Below are 20600 nucleotides of genomic sequence, written 5' to 3'. Positions count from 1 at the left end.
CTCTGCAGTAAGCTACCCCCATCAACGTCTAGACCCTCAACATCAAAACAACCCACTCCATCGGGTCCGGGGGCAAGAGACACATAGGCTACTATTCAACCTAAGTTTGCTGATTACAAAATCGTGTGCAAATATTGTAACAAGACACTTTGATATGGTGAGCAAAATATCGAACTTATCATGGTTGCTGGTGATAACCATAAGTGTCCAAGAAAATAAATGTTCCTGATTTTTTTTTTGCTCCAGTTGAGCCATTTACAATTCCCTGTTTTTTGTTTCTCCCCATAAAAAATACAAAAAAAATATAAAAGTGTTCAGAAAAGCCAAAAAAAGTAAAAAATGTTCAAAAAAACTATAAAAAAATATAAAACAACAAAAAGAAGAAAAAAAACAGTTCTTTTTAGAACTACTTCCAATTTATAAAAAAAATGCTACATTTTTTGAAAACTCTATCATTCTTTTTTCCCTATGGTACGCTTCCCAGTACGCTCCCCGGTGCGGTACCGGGCGATCCCCCGCGCAAATCGAAAAAAAAATGGTTTTTTTTGCCCCGCGGGGCCCTTTTATGGCCCCCACATCAAACCTAGGGGGTCAGGTGGGGTCTACTCTGCCCCCTTATGGTCATTTCCCCCTTTGTTTTTGCCACCTCTTGTGTCTCGATTTTACCGAGACACAAGATGGCGGCCGCTCCGGACTGTTTGGAATGTTTACAGACACCCGAGAGCCAATCAGCTTTCCGTGCGCAAGTCGCGTGGCGCGCTTGGTGCGCTACCCGGGGCGCGCTTATAGATATATATATTTTTTTAACCTAAATTACTCAAAATCCACTGGAGCACATATCTTGAGACATAGCAAAGGCACATCGGGCTACCAGTCCCTACGTTTTGCCAAGTTTGGGGAAAATCAATTCAGCCGTTCGGGCTAAAAGTGAGGCCAACCGCCCTATGGAAATTAACAAGGGGAAAACACGTTTTGGGACCCCCCTTTTATCTCGGCCCCTGCTTGACGAATCCCCCACACATTTTCAGGGAAGGAGCGGAGCGGGCCACGAACTTTGAGAAATTCGCAAAGATTCATCCACCGGCGCCAAAGTTATTCACAATAGAATGTTGCGGATGGGGGCGTGGTTTGGACGCCGATCGGGATGGCGGCGTGAGCTTGCAGCTCCGCGCAGGGTCCCGCTATTTCTCCTGAAAACCGCACCTGGGGCGACCCCTGGTCGGCGCAACTGGCCTGCGAAGTGTTGGGGAGCCACTGGTGAGCGGAGGAGACCTCTTTGGGGTCCGCTAGTCCCACAGAGACCTAGTCTGACGACGTCCGAGGTGTTGCCCGGAGTGCGAATAAAATGGCGACGGCGAGGGTCGATGGTCTCTGAACCGAAACTGAGCGGAACCGGCATCGGCTAGCGGGGTGGCCCGCCTGTGCGAGATCGGAGTTGCAGGAACTGCTGGCACGGACCTGTGGAGCAGGGAGATTGGTGACCAACATTGGATTGGAGTACTGGGGGCACGCACTCGTCTCTACTTCCCCCCCTCCCACTCCCCCCGGTTCTGGCGACAGTGGGGCGGACGGCGCTAGAACTTTTGCTTCCTAGAGTTGCGGGCACTGCGGAGGCACTCTATCACGATCGTTGCTGATGCGCACGTCCCCCGGGTAGAGGATATCGGGACCTTGTAAGGTCCGGGCCTGCCCGTGTAGCTGCGACAGAGACACCTAAGATGGCGGCTGAGGGAGGAGCGGCCATCACGGAGCAGGGCCGGGAGGATTCGGCTGCACTATCCCAGGTTGGCGAGGCCTCCCCGCCGATGATGGACCAGGAGCAGAGACTGAATCAGCGCCTGGATGCTATTCTGGATGCCATCACCTCGACCAAGGAGGCATTGCAGCAGGACATTGCGCAGGTCGCTACGGGGCTGGGGCTCCTAAGAGCGGATCATGCCAAGTTGGCGGATAAGGTTAAGGACCATGAGCAGCTGCTATTGGACCTGAAACCGGCGGTGGTGACCGCGGAACATAAGATAACGGACATTCTGACCCGGCTGGACTCGTTGGAGCGACGAGCGGAGGATGCTGAAAGCCGCAACAGACGGAACAACGTGCGGGTCGTAGGCCTGCTGGAAAGAATTGAAGGGGAGGATGCGGTGGCCTACATGGAGGACTGGTTCCGGACAGTGGTGGCACCGGAGGGACTCACTCCCTTCTTTACGTTAGAGCGAGCACACAGGGTGCCGGCTCGCCCACCAGCGCTTGGCCGCCCCCCCAGACCGATGGTGGTGAAGCTCCTTCATTATAAAGACCGGGACCTCCTAATCCAGAAAGCTCGGACCTCGGGCCCGTATGAGGTGGAAAACAGCAGAGTCACGATACTCAGGCGGTCCAGAAGAATAGGGCATCCTTCTTGGCGGTGAAAAAGGAGCTGCGGGAGGAGGGCATCCAGTATTCCTTGCTCTTCCCGGCCAAGCTGCGGATAATCCTAGATGGGACTACTCATTTCTTTCAAAATCCGGATGAAGTGTGGTTGTGGTTGGAATCATACCGAGCTGGTACGGACAGGAACAACAAAAGTCAGCGTGAGAAGCCTAAACCGCCTCAGGTCCAGAAATCTCAAAGGATTCGCTCCCGTACTAAGCTTCAGCGAGAGAAACGAGAGGCCCAAATGGCTGCGGACAAAAGAGGGGCGCTGGCAGCGACGGCGGCCATTACAAGATCACAGCAGGAGAGTGACTTGGCGGCTACGGATTCTGGCGAGGACGGTGGCAGGACTGGAGAGGAATTTTCGGAGGCGGAGAGCTTGAAGGGGCCGGTGGTCACCCCCCAAACGTCTGATGAGATTTTTCATGGCTAATTCTTCTATGGGACTTGAGACACTGTTTCTGGTAGGGTGGTATTCTGTTGGCGCTAGGTGGGTCGCCAGGTAGGGTGAAGCATCAGCATTGCGGGATGGAAGGCGCGGGGTGCGGGCTCCGCCTGCCCGGGGTCGGCGATAACTCACCCCCTCAGGGCCCTTAAGGCCTTCTGTGGTGGCGACCACAGGTTAGTCGGATGTGTGTGTTGTTTGAGGTTTGGATCGGGGCTCACGCTGGGTTTGTAGGCTCTGTCCTGGGGAGTGGGGTTTGGGGAGTTTTTTCTATGGTTCGTTTTGGGGGGGGGGGGCAACCGCTATGGTGTGGGCATTGAATGGTTATACTTGAACTGGATCGCTCAATGTTGGTATGGGGACGTTACCTAACTTGAAATGCCTAACGTGGAATGTCCGAGGACTGCGAACTATGGTCAAACGCCACAAAGTGCTTGCTTATTTGGTGAGGCGGGGGGTTCAGGTTGCCATGTTGCAGGAGACTCATTTAACGAAACAGGAATGCATTGCACTACAGAAGAGATGGCGGGGTCAGGTCTTTGGCACCACTTACTCCGCGTTTGCTAGAGGGGTACTGATATGGGTGCGGGCGGGGATACCGTTCCAGGTGTTGAATCAATTGGTGGATCCTGAGGGCAGATATGTGGCGGTGGAGGGGAGGTTGTATGGTCGGGATGTGGTTTTCAGCTGTATATATGCTCCAAATGTTGATCAGGCCCGCTTCTTTGATGGTCTATCCGGCTCCTTGGCCTCTTTCTTAGCGGGGCCTCTGATACTGGGGGGGGACTTCAACTCGATCACAGATGTGGCCTTAGATAGATTCCACCCACCACTCGTTGATTCCCCTGTACGTAAGTTAGCCGCACACAGGAAGGATTGGCAGGAAAGGTAGGGACTGCTGGATGTGTGGCGGGAACAGCACCAGGGTGGTAGGGACTATTCCTATTTCTCAGCCCTCCACGCTTTACATGTTAGGATTGACTCGGTACTGTGCAGCGGGTCCTTAGCCCCATTGGTCTCCCATACGGAGTATCTGGCCAGGACCATATCGGATCATAATCCTCTGCTGGTGCATGTCCAATGGCAGAGGGCGCGCTCCGCGATTCCAACATGGCGGCTCCGGCCCGACACCCTGGAGGATTCGGTGTTCAGTGACGCAGTCTAACAGGGCATAGATCAGTATTTTGGTGAGAATGAGGGGACAGCTTCTTGTAGGTCCACTGAATGGGACGCGATGAAAGTGGTGGTGAGAGGAGTATGCTTGGGGAGGTTTTCGAATGCTCGAATGTCGGTGTTGAATGCGCTTGCCAGTGCGGAGGAGAAATTGAGGGATCTGGAGCGGCGTAGGCCGGGCCAACCAGATTTACAGGCCCGGTTGCTGGAAGCTAAGGAGGTGGTGGCCGCCGAAACGGAACGGCTACGGAGCTATGACTACAGACAATATGCCATTAGAGTGCATGCTGAGAGGGATAAGGTGGGCACGTTACTGGCTAGGCTCGCTAATCCTGAACTCAGAGGCTGCCCGGTCTTGAGCATCAAAAATGAACTGGGGGAGATGGTCTACTCCCAAACGGCGGTGCTGGAGTGCTTTAGGGCCTACTATGCTGAGTTGTACGAGAGTCAGTTAGGGGTGGAGGCGTGCGAAATAGCGGAATTTTGGAGTCAATACAGCTTCCGGTGCTTGATGACGACGATGCAAAGGATTTAGGTGGACCTGTCACGCTGACCAAGATTAGGGCGGCCATTAAACATATGGCGAGGAATAAAACACCCGGGGTGGATGGCCTGCCGATAGAATTTTACCAGAAGTATGCTGATAGCTTGGCGCCCAGACTACTGGTGGTATATGAGGAGGCTCATAGGTTGGGGAGTCTGCCCGGATCAATGAGGGAAGCACTGATAGTACCGTTGCTAAAACCGGGCAGGGACGCGACTGATGTAAGGTCTTACAGGCCATTGTCCATGCTGACGGTGGACTATAAGATTTTAAGCCGGATCTTGGCCACCAGGTTGGCCCCACACATGACCGGCCTGGTGCACAGGGACCAAGCGGGGTTTATCCCCACGAGGAGTACGGCATTAAATATTCACCGTCTGATAAGGATATTGGATGGAGCAGCAGATACGGACAGTACCCAGGCGGTGTTGTCTGTAGACATTGAGAAAGCTTTTGATAGTTTGGAATGGGTTTATCTGGATGAAGTCCTAGTGAGGTTCGGCATTGGTGAAGGGTTTCGCAGATGGACGAAGGTGTTGTATTCCTCGGCAACGGCGCGAGTACGTCTGGGCAATCTGGTGTCTGCGGCTTATCCTGTTGGTAGGGGGGCGAGACAGGGGTGCTCCCTTTCTCCTCTTCTGTTTGCACTGGCGATGGAACCACTGGCGGTACGTGCCAGGTCGGGAGACATGTACGCAGGGATTGCAAGAGGTGAGCAGTTGCACCACATATCATTGTACGCGGACGATCTGCTACTGTACATGGAGGATACGGAACGGGCTCTGGAGGGGGCAATGGAGATGCTATCTGAGTTTGGTTGGTTGTCAGGCCTCAGGGTTAACTGGACAAAGACGTGTGTCTTCCCGCTTAGAGCGGACACGCCCTGCCCCGCCCGTGATGTGGGGGTGGTCTGGGAGCCATCTTGTTTCACTTATCTGGGAGTCCGTATCTACCACGAGGTCGCGGACTTATTAGAGGGCAATATTGGGCGGTACGTACGGGCGCTGAGAGGTTGGATGTCTTTCTGGGCGTCCCTCCCCCTATCGGTGCTGGGTAGGGTGGCTCTGCTGAAGATGGTGGCGCTCCCACGGCTCTTGTACTATTTTCGCACGCTGCCCATTTGGATTCCCCAGAGGATCTTCAGGTATTTGCGGTCGATGGTCATTGACTTCCTTTGGGGGCACGGCCGCCGTAGAGTGGCACTGAACACGTTGCTTCGTCCCAAGCTTGAGGGGGGGATGGCCGTCCCTGACTTTGAGTTGTACTATTTAGCCGCGCAACTTCAGGTTCTCACACAGCATGTAGCTAGGGTGTTTAGAGGGCCGGAACGCGACCGAGAGCAGGGGATACAGCGCCATGTCCTGGCCTATATCATTATGCAGCAGAAACTGGAGTTGCGAGGCCTTACCATGGAGGAGCGGACGCTAAGGTTATGCTGGCAGAGGAGTCTGAGGAGGGCGAATGTGTCCCGGCCGTATGCCCCGGAGATACCGATAGGCATGCTGACTGCGCTGCCGCATGGGGGCGACTGGACCCCATTATTGGAGTGGGAGGAGCTGGGACTGCAAGTGGTGGGGGACTTGTACATTGATGGAACGTTGGTGCCCTTCCAAACGCTACAAGAACAGTTTGGGCTGCCGGAGGGGAGCTACCTCTTGCATGCGGCAGTGGTGGCGGCCATGCAAAAGCATTGGAGAGGGGGGCTCATTGAACCGGACACGACTATGGCTTGCCAGTATGTAGTGATGGCCGCCGGCACCTTTAAAGCGGTGACCTGCCTCCATAATAGGATGTTGCATGAGGGGCTGGAACCGCTCCTGGGCCTGAAAGTGAAATGGGAGGTGAGCATAGGCAGGCCCATTACGGACACGGTCTGGGGTCATATCCTTAAGCGTACGTGGAAGGGCACGAGACACGCGCGCTTCCAGCAGGTGCATTTTTATGTTTTGCATAGGGCCTACTTGACTCCGGAGAAGATCAAACGGTACTTTCAGGTACAGGAGGCGCGGTGTCCGAGGTGCTTGGCGTTGGAGGCGGATCTGGATCATCTGTTATGGGGCTGCCCAAAACTGGAGGATTACTGGGCGGAGGTTGGGGAACTCCTCAATGCAGTGACCGACAGGGAGGTGGAGTTTGACATGGCGGCGTGCTTGTTGCTCTGGTTCCCACACACAAAAAACACTAAGGTGACAAGCAAATTTATTGACCTGGGGCTGATACTGGCGCAGAGGGAGATCACCTGGCACTGGAAATCCAGGGAGGGGCCGTCGGTGAGGAGATGGACGAATGAATTGCTGAGGTGGTCTGAAAGCGAGAGTGTACTCCGTATGAGACAAGCAGTCAAGCTTGGCAATGAAAAGAGACTGGAATCAGCGCGTGCGTGGGAGTTGATAGTGCAGGCTCTTCGCGACTCCCTGGTGGACGATGAGGACTGAATGGATGGGGCATGAGGACACTGCGAGGCTTACGAGTATGGAGGTATAAGTAGATCTGTAGCGGGACCCATACTGGAGTCAGCAACACGGCACACATCGTTAGCGGTTGCTGGGGGGGAGGGCACAGGCGTTGTTCTAGGGCTGTGGGTTGGACACCGGGATCCAGGCTGGGGAGCTGAGGTACTTCCGGGCCTGTTACTGCCTTTACGGTCTGTAGAGTATGGACAGATAGCGGAGCAAGGGCAGGGGCACGTGGCACTGTCGTGGCAGGGCCTCACAGGGTCTGGGGGGCGGGATCGCAGTATCGCCATGAGACCGGGCTGTTAGATTATGCTGGACGGTGTTGGGGTTGGGTTAGGTGTTGGGGGGGTAAAATGCAGATACATGAAAAGATTTCGACCATTGTCCCTCAGGGATGCTCACTGTGATGTCTTGCTGGCAACTGGAACATTATGCCGCCCGGCCCCCGGGATGCGGGCTGAATGGCTGTGTATGCTCTATGTTACTCGACCTATGCGGGGGGACACCATGAGTGTGCTGGTTGATTTATTGTATGCAATGGTTTCTAATTCTGCAATAAAAACAAATAAAAAAAAACAATAGAATGTTGCGGATTTCCTATGGAAAGTAGATCCTAACTATAACTACCTACTGGCGACTGCCAGTAGGTAATATATATATATATATATATATATATATATATATATATATATATATATATATATATATATACATATATATCCACCAGCAACTGTCCCAAGCGGGGGGAGCGACTCTTAGCTGTTGCTGGCGGCGAGGTTCGGGACAGCCTCGCAAAGTATTGCTTCAGCAAATTTTCAGCAAATTACTTCAAACAAGAAGACGTCGCACACCACTTCAATATTAGCATCAGTTTGTTTACTTCCTGTAGGTTCTTCCCCACCTACGCGTTTCGGACATCAGCTGTCCCTGGTCACGGTTAACAAACACTAGTCTTTTCTTTGTGTTGGCTATTTGTACTGTAGGCTCCACCTAGCATGTTATGATGCATTATGGGCCCAGTAGGCAATGCCTTCTCTCAAGCTTATCTTCGCATTGGGGAGCCGGTGTTCTGCATTTTACGTTATTTTAGGAAGTTATTCACCATTTACAATTTTTCAGCTAATGTCATATGCACGAAAGACACCGATGTTTAGGACATCAGTCATCTTTACAGACAAATTAAATTTGATTAGGCTCATGCTGTAGCACAGTGGCTATGTGTCTTGATGTGATTATTGGCTGAGTGCCTGTATATGTTTGACCACTTCTATCGTAATTGCTGTTCTCACAGCTCCCCATTGCTCCGATAACAAATATTAAAAACGATTATCTTGTTCACATGTCTACTGATATTTCCTTTTGTCATATCATATTTTGTACAATGTTTTGACTTCTGGCCATATTTAGGTACAGTCTATACATAAAGATCTTTGTTTCAATTGACCAATTACCGAAGATCAAAGAAACTAAACCAGATGATGACAAACCGCGACTAATCCTTACATACTCTAAAGAAAGTTTCAAGATACGGCAGATTCTAACCAAATACTGGAGTGTATTGAAAAAAGACACAGAAATTGGACCCCTGATAGGGGATAGACCACTAATAGTCTTTCGACAAGCACCGTCAATACAAGACACCTTGGTCAATAGTCACTTCAGAAGAACTAAACCAGTGACATGGCTAGATAAACGCCAATATGGTTTTTCGAAATGCCAATCGTGTAAGGCGAGCAAAATCGGCCAAAATCTGAAATGTATCAAGGACCCTAAAGGATGCAACTTTGAAATCAAAGATAAAATAACATGCGAGTCACAATTTGTTGTGTACCAACTACAATGTTTCTGCAGTATGAAATACATTGGCTCCACAACTTGCCCCCTTAAAAAAAGAATACTGGAGCATATAAGATCAATCCAGAACAGTGACTTTAGCTATGCCATTGCGAAACACCTGAAGAATCATCCTGGCAAAACCTGGAAGGATATTAAATATGCAGGCATCGCGATAGTAAATGAGAATGAGAGGGGTGAAGACCGTGTCAGCAAACTAAGACGCCTTGAATGAAAATTAATAATTACATTCAAAACCAGGACCCCGATGGGTCTTAACGGGGACGAAGAGATGCATGTACAGCTTTAAGACTTTCAAAAATTTGGATGCTTTCCATGGAATCATGAGAGTATTTTGCAACACTTAATTGAGTTAATCTTTATGTATAGACTGTACCTAAATATGGCCAGAACTCAATACATTGTACAAAATATGACAAAAGGAAATATCAGTAGACATGTGAACAAGATAATCGTTTTTAATATTTGTTATCGGAGCGATGGGGAGCTGTGAGAACGGCAATTACGATAGAAGTGGTCAAACATATACAGGCACTCAGCCAATAATCACATCAAGACACGTAGCCACTGTGCTACAGCATGAGCCTAATCAAATTTAATTTGTCTGTAAAGATGACTGATGTACTAAACATCGGTGTCTCTCGTGCATATGACATTTGCTGAAAAATTGTAAATGGTGAATAACTTCCTAAAATAACGTAAAATGTCGAACACCGGCTCCCCAATGCGAAGACAAGCTTGAAAGAAAGCATTGCCTACTGGGCCCATAATGAATCATAACATGCTAGGTGGAGCCTACAGTATAAATAACCAACACAAAGAAACGACTAGTGTTTGTTAACCGTGACCAGGGACAGTTGATGTCCGAAACGCGTAGGTGGGGAAGAACCTACAGGAAATAAACAAACTGAAGCTAATATTGAAGTGGTGTGCGGCGTCTTCTTGTTTGAAGTAATTTGCTGAAGCAATATATATATATATATATATATATATATATATATATATATATATATATATATATATATATATATATATATATACCTGGAATTCCTTTGCATCCCGTGTAGAGTTTCTTGCACGGCGAAAGTCACGGCACCACAGCAAAGGTATTGTTTTTTGCCACACCATTGTGCAAAACGAGCAAAAATAGGACAGTCTACGTGTTTTAGCTACCACTAGCCTTCTACTGGACCACAGAGTCCCACGCGTCTAGACAGTATTTGTAAAGTGCTTATTACTTAACCCCTTGCTTGTGTTTACTATTTTTGAGCGACTAGACTGCTAACCCACTTCAACAACCATGATCAATTCATCCTCCATTTTGACATAATTTGTAAAGTACAATTTGGTGCCAAAAGGAAAGTGCAGGTGCAGCATAAAAAATATTTTTCAAATTATACATTTAAAACACAGAGCCAACATTTAATATGAATTTTTTTTAAAAGAGGCCCCTTTGTGGCTGGATAATTCTTATTCCATCATTCTTTAAGTCTATGTCCCCATATTCATTCAATGCATTTCAGATATAATGATAAAATGTAAATACATGGCCTACATAGGAGGTCCACTATAAATCATATTCCATCAGTTCATATAATGATATAAACGGTTCACCAAGTTATGATCTATAAAATGTAAAGTACAAGTTAAGATCAACATTCTTTTTAAACTTCATTAATGTTTTCTTCTATTTATAATTAATCAGTGTGATCTATGAAGTGTAAAGTACAGTTTTAAGTCCAAGATTAAATACAAACATCATTACAGTGTATAAGCAGTGCAATGCACTGCTTATGACCTCACATAATAGATCATTCATCGCATGGTCAGTGACATCACTCAACACATCATGGACAACATCTCAAATGACATCAGTGATGAAATCATCCAGTGCCTGTTTTTAAAATGTTTATGAGTGTTAAATATATATACTAAGGTGTATTGGAGAATCAGTCGGTGTATGAGTGTCTGGATGGGTGATTCAGTGGGTGCATGACTGACTGTATAAGTGAGTGACTGGGTGTCTCAGTGAATGTATAGGTAATTGACTGGTTGTGTAAATGAGTGTATCTGTCTGTCAGTTGATGTGTATAAGTGTGTTAGTGGGAACTTGAATGGATATATGGGTGATTGATTGGTTGTCTGACTACCTCTATGGTTGTCTGGGTGTCTGTGTGTGTGGGTGAGGAGGTGTGTGACTGCCAGTATGGATGAGTGAGTGGGTGAGTCAGTGGCTGCATGGGGTATTGTGTGCTTGGGTGAGTGAGTGTCTGTATGGCTGTGTCAGTGATTGATTGCATGTGTCAGTATGGGTGAGTGGGTATGTGAAAGGTAGTATAGGTAAGTGATAGGGTATATGAGTGAGTGAATGCAAGAGTGGCTATATGGATGTGTATGTGTTTCTGTCACTGACTGTATAGGTGACTGAGTATGTGTTACTGTTTGTATGAGTAAGTGATTGGGTGTGTGTGTAACCATTTGGGTGAATAAGTGACTGTGAGTAGGTCTATGGATGACTCACTCAGTGGGTGAGTGCCTGTTTGGGTGAATGAGTGGATATGCCAATGGCTGTATTAGTAGAGAGTGGGTGTATGAGTGGCAGTATGGGTGAGCGAGTAGATGTGTATGTAGATCTATGAGTCAGTGAGTGGGTGTGTAAATACTGGTACAGCTCTGTGAATGAGTTTGTGAATGCTTGTGTGGAAGTGGCTATGGCAGTGGGTGTGCAAAAGATTCAATAGTGGTGTGAGTGGGTGTATCAGAGATGCTGTGGATGATGTCACCACTGATGTCATCAGTGATGTTATTTGAGATGTCATCAGTGATGTCATCACTGATGTCACTGACCATGTCATGAGTAATGTAATATGTGAGGTCAAAAGCAGTGCATTGTGGGGACACTAGTTATAGTTATCTCATCTAACTATAACCGCTGCATTTTTCTAGTTTTGGATGAGTAAAATCTGCCCCTAAATATAACGTCCCTGTAACCTTTGTTTTCTTCAGCGAATTTCTAAGGTTTTTTAAATGCTAATTCCTAACTATAACGAACCTGTAACCTTTGTGTTTTTCAGTGAATTTCTAATGTTTTTGAACTAGTAGTCAAGTTTGCAGAGTAGTGGGGAAAGTGGGTGGGGCCTCCTACCAGCTCACATGAATTCTGCTGTGTAGTACTCACAGGAGGTACCATGAAGGTTTCTTGGCCCCCCCAAGGTCCATCTGGAGCCAAGGGAACTTCATCCCCCAACTGGTAGTGTGTCAGGAGGCACGTTTGCAGAGTGATGGCGAAAGAGGGCATGCCTCTGACAACTTTTCAGCAATCCTGCTCTGTGGTACTTACTGAAGGTAACAGGAGTGGTAGTTGGCCCCCGAGGAAGTCCTTGGGGCCTACTACCCCTTCTATTACTTCCAGTGAGTCCAATATAACTGGATAGCTAAGATCTGATAGCAGGCCACGCCCCCTTTCTCCACCACTCTGCAAAAGCGCCTTCCGGTACACTACTAGTAGGGGGATAAAGTCCCCTTGGTTGTTGAGGGTCCTTGGGAACCAACTAACCCTCCTATTACCTCTAATAAGTCCCATAAAGCAGAATTGTTGAGATCAGATAGCAGGCGAGACACTCTCCACCACCCTACAAATGCACATCCTGGCGCACTTCTATTTGAGGGATGAAGTCCCCTTGGCTCTTCAGAGTCCTTGGGGGCCAACGAGCCCTCCTGTTAACTCCAATAAGTCCCACACAGATGGATTGGTGAGAGGTGGTCAGAGGCCATGCCCCTTTTCTCCACCACTCTGCATACATGCCTCCAGGTGCACTTCTTCCTGGGGAACGAAGTCCACTTTAGTCCTGAGGCCTCAGGAGGCAAGGAGACGACATTCCCCCAACAGCAGTGCACCATGGGGGACATTTGCAAACTGGTGGAGAAAGGGGCATGGCCTCCAACCACCTCTCAGCAATCCAGCTCTGTGCTGCTTACTGGAGGTAACAGGAGGTATTCTTGGCCCCTAAGGACCCTCAGTAGCCAAAAATATTTTAAAAACGGGAAGGGGCTGTGTAGTCCCCCTGGACTATTTTGGCCATGGGGACCCCATTTCTCCGGGCCCGGCCTTTATTTTAATTGTTTTTAAAGTACAAAAGAAGGGGGCTGAGGTGCCCCCTCCAAGACCATTTCCAGCCCCTAGGACCCCATCCCCGTGGCATGCCCATTTGTTTAAAAAATAAATAAATAGGGTGCCACATTCCCCCCCACCCCCCAGGCCTATTACGGCCTCTAGGACCCCATCCCCCAGGGCAGGCCTTCAACTATTTTTTTTTTTAATGGGAGGGGGGTCAGCACAGCCCCCTCTCCTGGCCATCATTGCCCCGGGACCCCATCCCCCGGGGGATGGCCAGCTTGTTGGGCACCATGGGGGGAGCCTCAAGGCCCCCAAGGTCCCTTCCAGCTCCCCACCTCTTACAGGAGCCAGCATTGCTTTTGGACAGAGGGAGCTGCAAACGTGCTGCTCCCTCTGTCCTAAAGCAATTCAGCTCCACTTCATGGAAGTGAAAGCATTTTTCTGCTCTCACTTCCATAACCCAGAGCAGAGTTGCTATGCAGTGCTCCCGCCAAGCCATAGCATACTGCAGTGTCCCGGGAGGGCACCCCGGGACATTGCTGGAGCCAGCCCTGCGGGATGGCAGTCCCTAGGGCCATGTAGGGCTCCACAAAGGGGGCGGGGGGCGCATAACCCCCCTCCAACATAAGCTGGAGCCCCCTCACACATTAATTTTTAAAATAGCCCCAAGGAGGTGGTGGTCCTTGGGGCTGCATGGGGGGCTAGAGCCCTATCACGCATTTGAATTTAGCCCTGGGGAGGAGGCAGTCCTTGAGGCTGTGGGTGGCCCACCTGGGGCCCCCTGTAATTTTTTGTACTGCCCCCAGGGACCTTGCCCCCCCTGGGGCCTAAATGAAACAAACCAAGGGAGACTTCACTTAAAAAAAAAAATGTAAGCCGCATTCACTGCAACTCCAGCTGATATATTGGAAAAAATGCTTTTTTTAGCCCTGGGGGTCACGGACCCCTTTGAACAGGCCTAGGGAATTGGGGTGTTTCTTCCCTGCCCCCTTTTCTGTTTTTTTAAACATTTTTTCTTGTGACTCGGTTCAACCGAGTCACAAGGTGGCTTCCAATACTTTCTGGTTTGAAGTGTAGGCAGCCAATCAGATCTCATGCACAGGATTGGGAGGGTTCATGGATCCAGCGCGGACACAGTTGTATATCTGAGATATCTTTCAATTTCTCAGGAATTACTGAACAGCTTTACACCATTTAACAAAAAGAGTGCTTTCTGGACCAAGAGATACCTTTTTGTCAAATTTGGTGTAATTTTGTTCAGCAGGTCAGCTGTAGCCGTGTCTAAAATTTCCTATGGAAATTAAAATGGAGGAAAAGGGTCGTCAATCAGTGCTAAAGTTATTGGCAAATCAAAAACAGCTTTTTAACAGAAATCCAGATCCTAACTATAACTACCTACTGGTGACCGAAGATGGCCGCCGCAACTTTTTCTTTTGGTTACGGCCACTCAGTCACAATGCACGGTTGAGCGCAAAGATCCGCGAATCCATCACTGATCCTCTGCAGCAAGAAATATACAAAGTTTTTGAGCCTTAATCACTCAAAAAATATTTAACAGATTTACACCAAATCATAAAGAGCACTCTTTCTGGACCAAAATATAGCTCTTTGCCAAATTTGGTGTAAATCCTTTCAGCTATTTGGGTTGTGTGAAAAGTTACTATGGAAAAATGAAAGGGGAAATTTCGTTTTGAGACCCCCCACCCCCTTTTATTTTACCCCTACTTGACAGATCATCTGGAAATCTTTCCATGCCCAAAGCAGGCAAAAATTAGCACTTTTTTGGGAATGTTTTGTGAAGATTTGCCAAACTGTGCCAAACTTATAAGCAATACAAAAAAGTCATTGCCTATGGAAACATAATCCTTCATTTGTGATATTTGCATTGGTTTGCTGCTGTTGGTTTTGTTCTACTGGTCTACAGGAAAAGTGTTCCTGTCTAAAGAGGCACTCGAAGCTAGCAAGGGGACTTCAGTCAGTGTTTGGTATCACTGATCCAGTTTTGAGGTATATTTGGTTGGGCAAATATCAACATTTTGGAGAACAATATTGAGGAGTGGTCTGACCAATGAATAGTGGTGGGATCTCAGACTTAAGGCACCCTTCTTAGACATTAAAATATATAAAGGTATTCCTTTAATGTGCGTAGGTAATGAGCATAGCTGAATGAGGTCCTTGTTCAAAAACAAGGTGGTAAGCTGAGGTTCTGTTGTGTCAATTGAGTACCCTCAGTTTTTTTTAAATGTTGTTGGAGGAAGTAGGCACAACTATGATTTGTTCCATCACTTGTTCAACAAATGCAAAGATATGCAATGCAAGATAGTAGACAAGGTTATATTTGGTCATCTAAAGAAGAGAGGTTTGGGTTCCACAGAAGGCATTGAAAGGAGTGATGATGTTCATTTTTCTGAATATTTTATTGAAGGAAGTCGTTATGAATAGCCTGGGGACGGAAATATCCCATACAGGCTGAGATTTTTCATTCTTGCATAGCAAGAAGAAAAGATCAAGAATTTTCATAAAGATTAGGGTAAAAATTCATATGCCATGATTGTTCATGATCTGAGAAGTCAGGCAATGAGATGGCATGTGCAAATTAAGCCTGGGCAAAATGTACATTGCGACAGCATAATTTTCATTAATTGGGGAATTTTGGGTTGCACTTGTTCCATGAAATTAACAACATTACACCATTACACCATATTGTATGTTTTTGGTAAGAATATAGCAAGGGTGTGATGTAACAATGTTAACAACCAGAGTGCAAGATGCTGTTGCTCACGGCAATTGTGTTTTTTCACAATTTGTTTAGCGAGATATGTGTTCTCACATAACAAATTAGTGCTAGGAAGAATTAAGCACTAATCGGCGGATTTGCGTTACGCATAGTTTTCACATAATTTTCTCAAAATTTAGCATATTTACGTGATAGCAAATTACACAAATTTTGCACACCTGTAGCACCAATACAGTGGTGTGCGTGTTTCTGCAGTGAAGGCATTGCAGGGATTAATCTGGTGTGAAAACAGATACCATTCTCAAATATTGACGATCTATACTGGAGCCTGTTGATATAAAACAGAGCATCCATTAATATATAATGACCTTTTATCTTCAATGGGTTCGATCTTGGGTGATAGAGCCACACTTCCTTCATCCGCTTATAGTTGACCATTTGTTGCCACCCTGGCTGCTGAAGTTAGTTCAGCTTCCTGGCAAGTCGGAGCAGTTGAGGTTCCTTGCAGGCTACAGGGCTATGCTGGTGCTATATACATATATAATCATCTGTGAATACATGATGTATTATTCAGGATTCAACTGCCACCTGCTTTCAAGTAGGTTTAATTTTGTATTAAAAGCACTGGCATTTTCAGCATGATGGTACATCAAGATATATATGGGGCCGATTCACAGAACTAATCTGAGACAAAATCCTAAACTTGCTACTTATGGTATTCACATAATGCACTTACGACTTCACTTACTACTACTATGGAAATTTCACACCCAGAGTGGAAATCCCGCAATTGTGCAGGAATCTCCGCTCCCGGGCTGGAATACCCGCATTCTGGCCAGTTGAGCATCTCCTCAATGCTTATCACGTGTCCAAGTGCCTACCATCCCCACCATGCATCAGATATAGTCAATTAACACCAGATTGCAGGTATTCCGACCTGGAAGCAGAGATTCCGGCCCTAGTGCGGAAATTCTGGCAAAATTGCAGGATTTCCTCTCCGGGTGCGGGATTTCTGCTCTGGGTGCGGAATTTCCCACCCGAGTGCGGACGTAAAGTTAGTAGTCGTAAGTGCATCCTGTGAATAACATAAGTAGTAAGTTTAAGATTTTGTCTCCGATTAGTTCTGTGAATTGCCCCTATGTTTTTCCCAGTTGCTATGATGCTGCATTCTCTCTAGCAACATCACCAATCAGGTTAATAAGGCATGTTTGTCCTGTGGTCTGCAGTATTACTGTGAATTGTGTTTCTGTTCCCTCATCACATATGTTATGTCAGAATGTATTTATAGAGTGTTTGTACGGAGATGCTTCTTGATGCTTTAGGAAAACACAACCTTAAAACTTTCCAGTGGCCAGGAAAAAAGGGCAGAAGATATTTCATTATTAAAATGCCCGGATTTACTTTTGATGCGGAAAAATGTGTGTAATAATAACATTACCACACTGTTGACGTATTACTACAGGAACCTAAATGGGGGCTAAAAATGAAAGTGCATATTTTGATCATTTTCATAGGTCGGGAATTATTCATTTGAAATGCTGAAGTGTATTTGGCGGGCTATGTATGACCTAAAAGGCTGTTTTCTGTTTTAAAAGACTAAAGGAGCTCATGATCACCCGAAACCAGACACGAAGCTGGAGTTTGAAACCAAAGCACCACTACACAAAGATGTTACCACTGTCATATCCACGTCACTAGGCTTGAAAGGAAGCAAAGAAAAGGAGGTATAGTATAATGAAGTGCACTGGGATGACTTATTATAGGTTCTGAGTGTGCGTTGTTATGTGGACAAGCAATGCCTTCTACATCTCAATTTCGTATTTGCATAAATATATACATGATAAACCGTTCATAAGACACAAACATGAAATATTTTCTTAAATTCACAATTTTTTTTCAACTATCTTGTCCCAAATTTCCTAATTTTGTCAACGCCATCGGGATCGTATATTGTAAATTGTATATTGCTACTGGAAGCTGCATTTGGCTGCATCCTGTATATTAGACCTGAAATCCATGGCGTGGTTACCCCCTGATGTTTTTACCTTCAGACCTCCTGGTTTTGCTGACTTCGTTTTTGCTGGCCTTAGGACTCTGAGCACTTTACCAATGCTAACCAGTTCTAATTGCTTGTGGACTTTATTTAAAATATGGCAACATTGGCTTATACCCAGTTATCATATTTAATTTACTTATAAGCCCCTAGTAGAGAGCACCACATGTGCCCAGGGCCTGTAAATTAAATGTTACCACATTGATTGTGACGCCCACTTAAGTAGCCCTTAAAACATGTCTGAGGCCTGCCATATCAGAGCATGTGTATGCAGTTTTAACTTGCCATGTCGAACTAGAAAAAGAAACCTTTTGCCAGGCCCAAACCTTTCTTTTTTAATACATATAAGTCACACCTAAGGTAAGCCTTTTTCAGCCCCAAGGGCAGATTACAGTGTACTTAAAAAGATGGACAGGTACTTTTAAGTTTTACATGTCCTGGTAGTGAACAACTCTTACATAAGTTTTCAATACTGCAAGTCCTATCTCTCCCATAGGATAACATTGGAGTTTCATTATTACATTTAACAAGTGCAATTTCCAGATGGCAAGACGTAACTGGTTCATGTTTGGCGTTAAAATCCTAACTTAGGGGTTCATTATGATGGCGGACGGACCTGCGTCCGTCCGCCACCCCAGAGGTGAAGGGACCGTCCTCAGGGGCAGCGGCGGTCCCTCCGTGTGAATTAGGATGTGACCGCCACCCTGGCGGTCACATCCTGTATTTTTAACATTGCAGCGGGTGCTGTTAAAGCAGCACCCGCCACAATGTTAAAGCTGCATGCAGTGCATTGGCATGCACAAAGCGGCAGGCACCACACGGTGCCTGCTGCTATGTGCAAGCAAATGCAGGGGGGTACCATAGGTACCCCCAATGTGCACCCCCCACCCCCCCCTTCACCCTGGTGGCCCGCAACAGTCCCCCAAAGAAAAGACTGTATGCCTTTTCGTGGCGGCATTGCCGCGCGGAAAGGCATGTCCCAAGGCTAATCCTAATATGGCTGATGGTGTCTGACAGACACCGCCACCATATTAGAGCTTTTCCGCCGTGGGACCACGGCGGAAAAGCTGCGGACGGTCTTCCCGACCCCCCTGCCATCCTAATCTAGCGGGGGGTCTTTTCTGACACCGCAGAGGATGCGGATTCACCGCAATTCTAATCGGCCCCTTAGGGTGAAGACAGATTTTAAATTACAATTCTGAAAATTACACTTCTAGAAACTTGGCATTTTCTTGCCTTGCCACTTGGTGCATGACTTAGTGTAGCTGGCAGATGGGCTTTTGGTATTCCTCCTAGACAGCCACACACAATGGGAGCTTAGGTGTGAATGGATATGCCATAATTGGCAGGATGGGAGGGAGGAGCTGGGCCCAGCCTCACTTACACTTGAATAGGCTGTGTCTTGTCCCCAATCGAAGGGCTACATACCCCCTGTAATTAATTTGGAACCAGGACAGGGAAGGCAGTGCATATGTGCACTTCAAAGGCATGCCCCTTCAAAGGCTCAACTGTGTATAAAAGAAAGACCTTAGGCACCACCATTTCAGTACACTTCTGAACCTATTTATACTCTTCAAGGAAGAATGACTGCCTTGCTTATTAAGAACTGTCATTCTGTTGGACTGCACTCTGCTAAACCCCTGCTTTGTTCTGCTGATTTGCTGCTTGCTGCCCTCCTACCTTGGTGAGAAGGACTGGACCTGCATCTCTTGAACCCAGAACCCAGAGTGACTCAAAGTACTAATTGGCTGCTCTCCTGATCTGAAGTCACAGAGACATAACAGGCTTCGAAAAAACTTGCACCTGCACCTGGACTCTGCCATCTGTGAGTCTGCCCTGCCAAGTTATGCCCCCCCCCAGTCCTGGATCCTTGGAAGTGGGCTTAAGGTGCTTTCCAGTCTGTATGGGCCGAGTGGAACCAATGCATCTCCTCTACTGCTTGGCATAACCCCAAGCAGTACCGACACATTGTCGCTGCTGCGTGGATTGAACCCATCGCAAAGACCTGCATTGCCATCGCAGCCCGCATTACCTTCAGAACTACCACTGTGCAACACGCCTGTGGTGAAGGACTTTGCATCCCTCATCGATGACGCTAAACTCCTCATCACAGTCGCACAGATCTTCTGAGCCAACACATCGCCCCAGGTGCGCACCTTATCCTCAACCCCGAACTTCAAATCACACACATGTCGATGGGATCCTCGAAATCAGCACAACAGGATTTTGCATCGCAGCCTCACCACATCTCAAAACCGGCAAAGTTCTTCGGCTGCGCAATACATCTTCACTGCAGATCCACGCAGTGCCCTATTTTAAGGTACTGCATTCAGCCGGCCTAACTCGGTCTCTGTAGCTGACCCGCTCTCCACCGCAGTCAGCTTGAACTTGGACTTTGTCGCGGACCAGTGCAACCAGATATCCACAGTTGACACAATATGCCTTTTGGCGCTATTTAATCTAAAAACTTACAAATTCAGTATCTCTGGTTCCACCTTTTGGCGTTTTGTCATTTTGGTCTTATTTTATTTATTAATTGAAGCTCTATTTCTCTAACCTGGTGTGCCATTTTTGTGTGTCGTGGTCTCACTGTTTTACTCTTTGAAATGTTGCATAGCTGCTTTACACATTGCCTCTAAGTTAAGCCTGAGTGTTCTGTGCCAAGCTACGAGGGGGTTGAGCACAGGTCAATTTGGGGTTCGTTTGTGCTTTACCCTGACTAGGAATGTGGTTGCTGCTTGACCAGGGCTCACACCCCAGTGAGCTCTTAACCCAATTTCTAACACTGCTATTTAAATGCTTTGAAAAA

General features: G+C 47.3%; 1 protein-coding gene across 3 annotated transcripts in view; it reads left to right on the top strand.

Annotated features, from left to right (window-relative positions):
* GCM1 (GCM transcription factor 1) overlaps positions 1-20600 on the top strand; it is a 269706-nt gene that overhangs the window by 186927 nt on the left and 62179 nt on the right. For all 3 annotated transcript variants that reach the window (XM_086925210.1, XM_086925208.1, XM_086925209.1), the window contains one exon: positions 17334-17462. In XM_086925210.1, the coding sequence (XP_086781336.1) occupies positions 17334-17462 (129 nt within the window). The remainder of the gene's footprint in view (positions 1-17333; positions 17463-20600) is intronic.

The sequence above is a fragment of the Lissotriton vulgaris genome, chromosome 6 (assembly GCF_964263255.1).
Source record: "Lissotriton vulgaris chromosome 6, aLisVul1.2, whole genome shotgun sequence".
Classification (NCBI taxonomy): domain Eukaryota; kingdom Metazoa; phylum Chordata; class Amphibia; order Caudata; family Salamandridae; genus Lissotriton; species Lissotriton vulgaris.
This window is presented reverse-complemented; position numbering and strand designations above follow the sequence as displayed.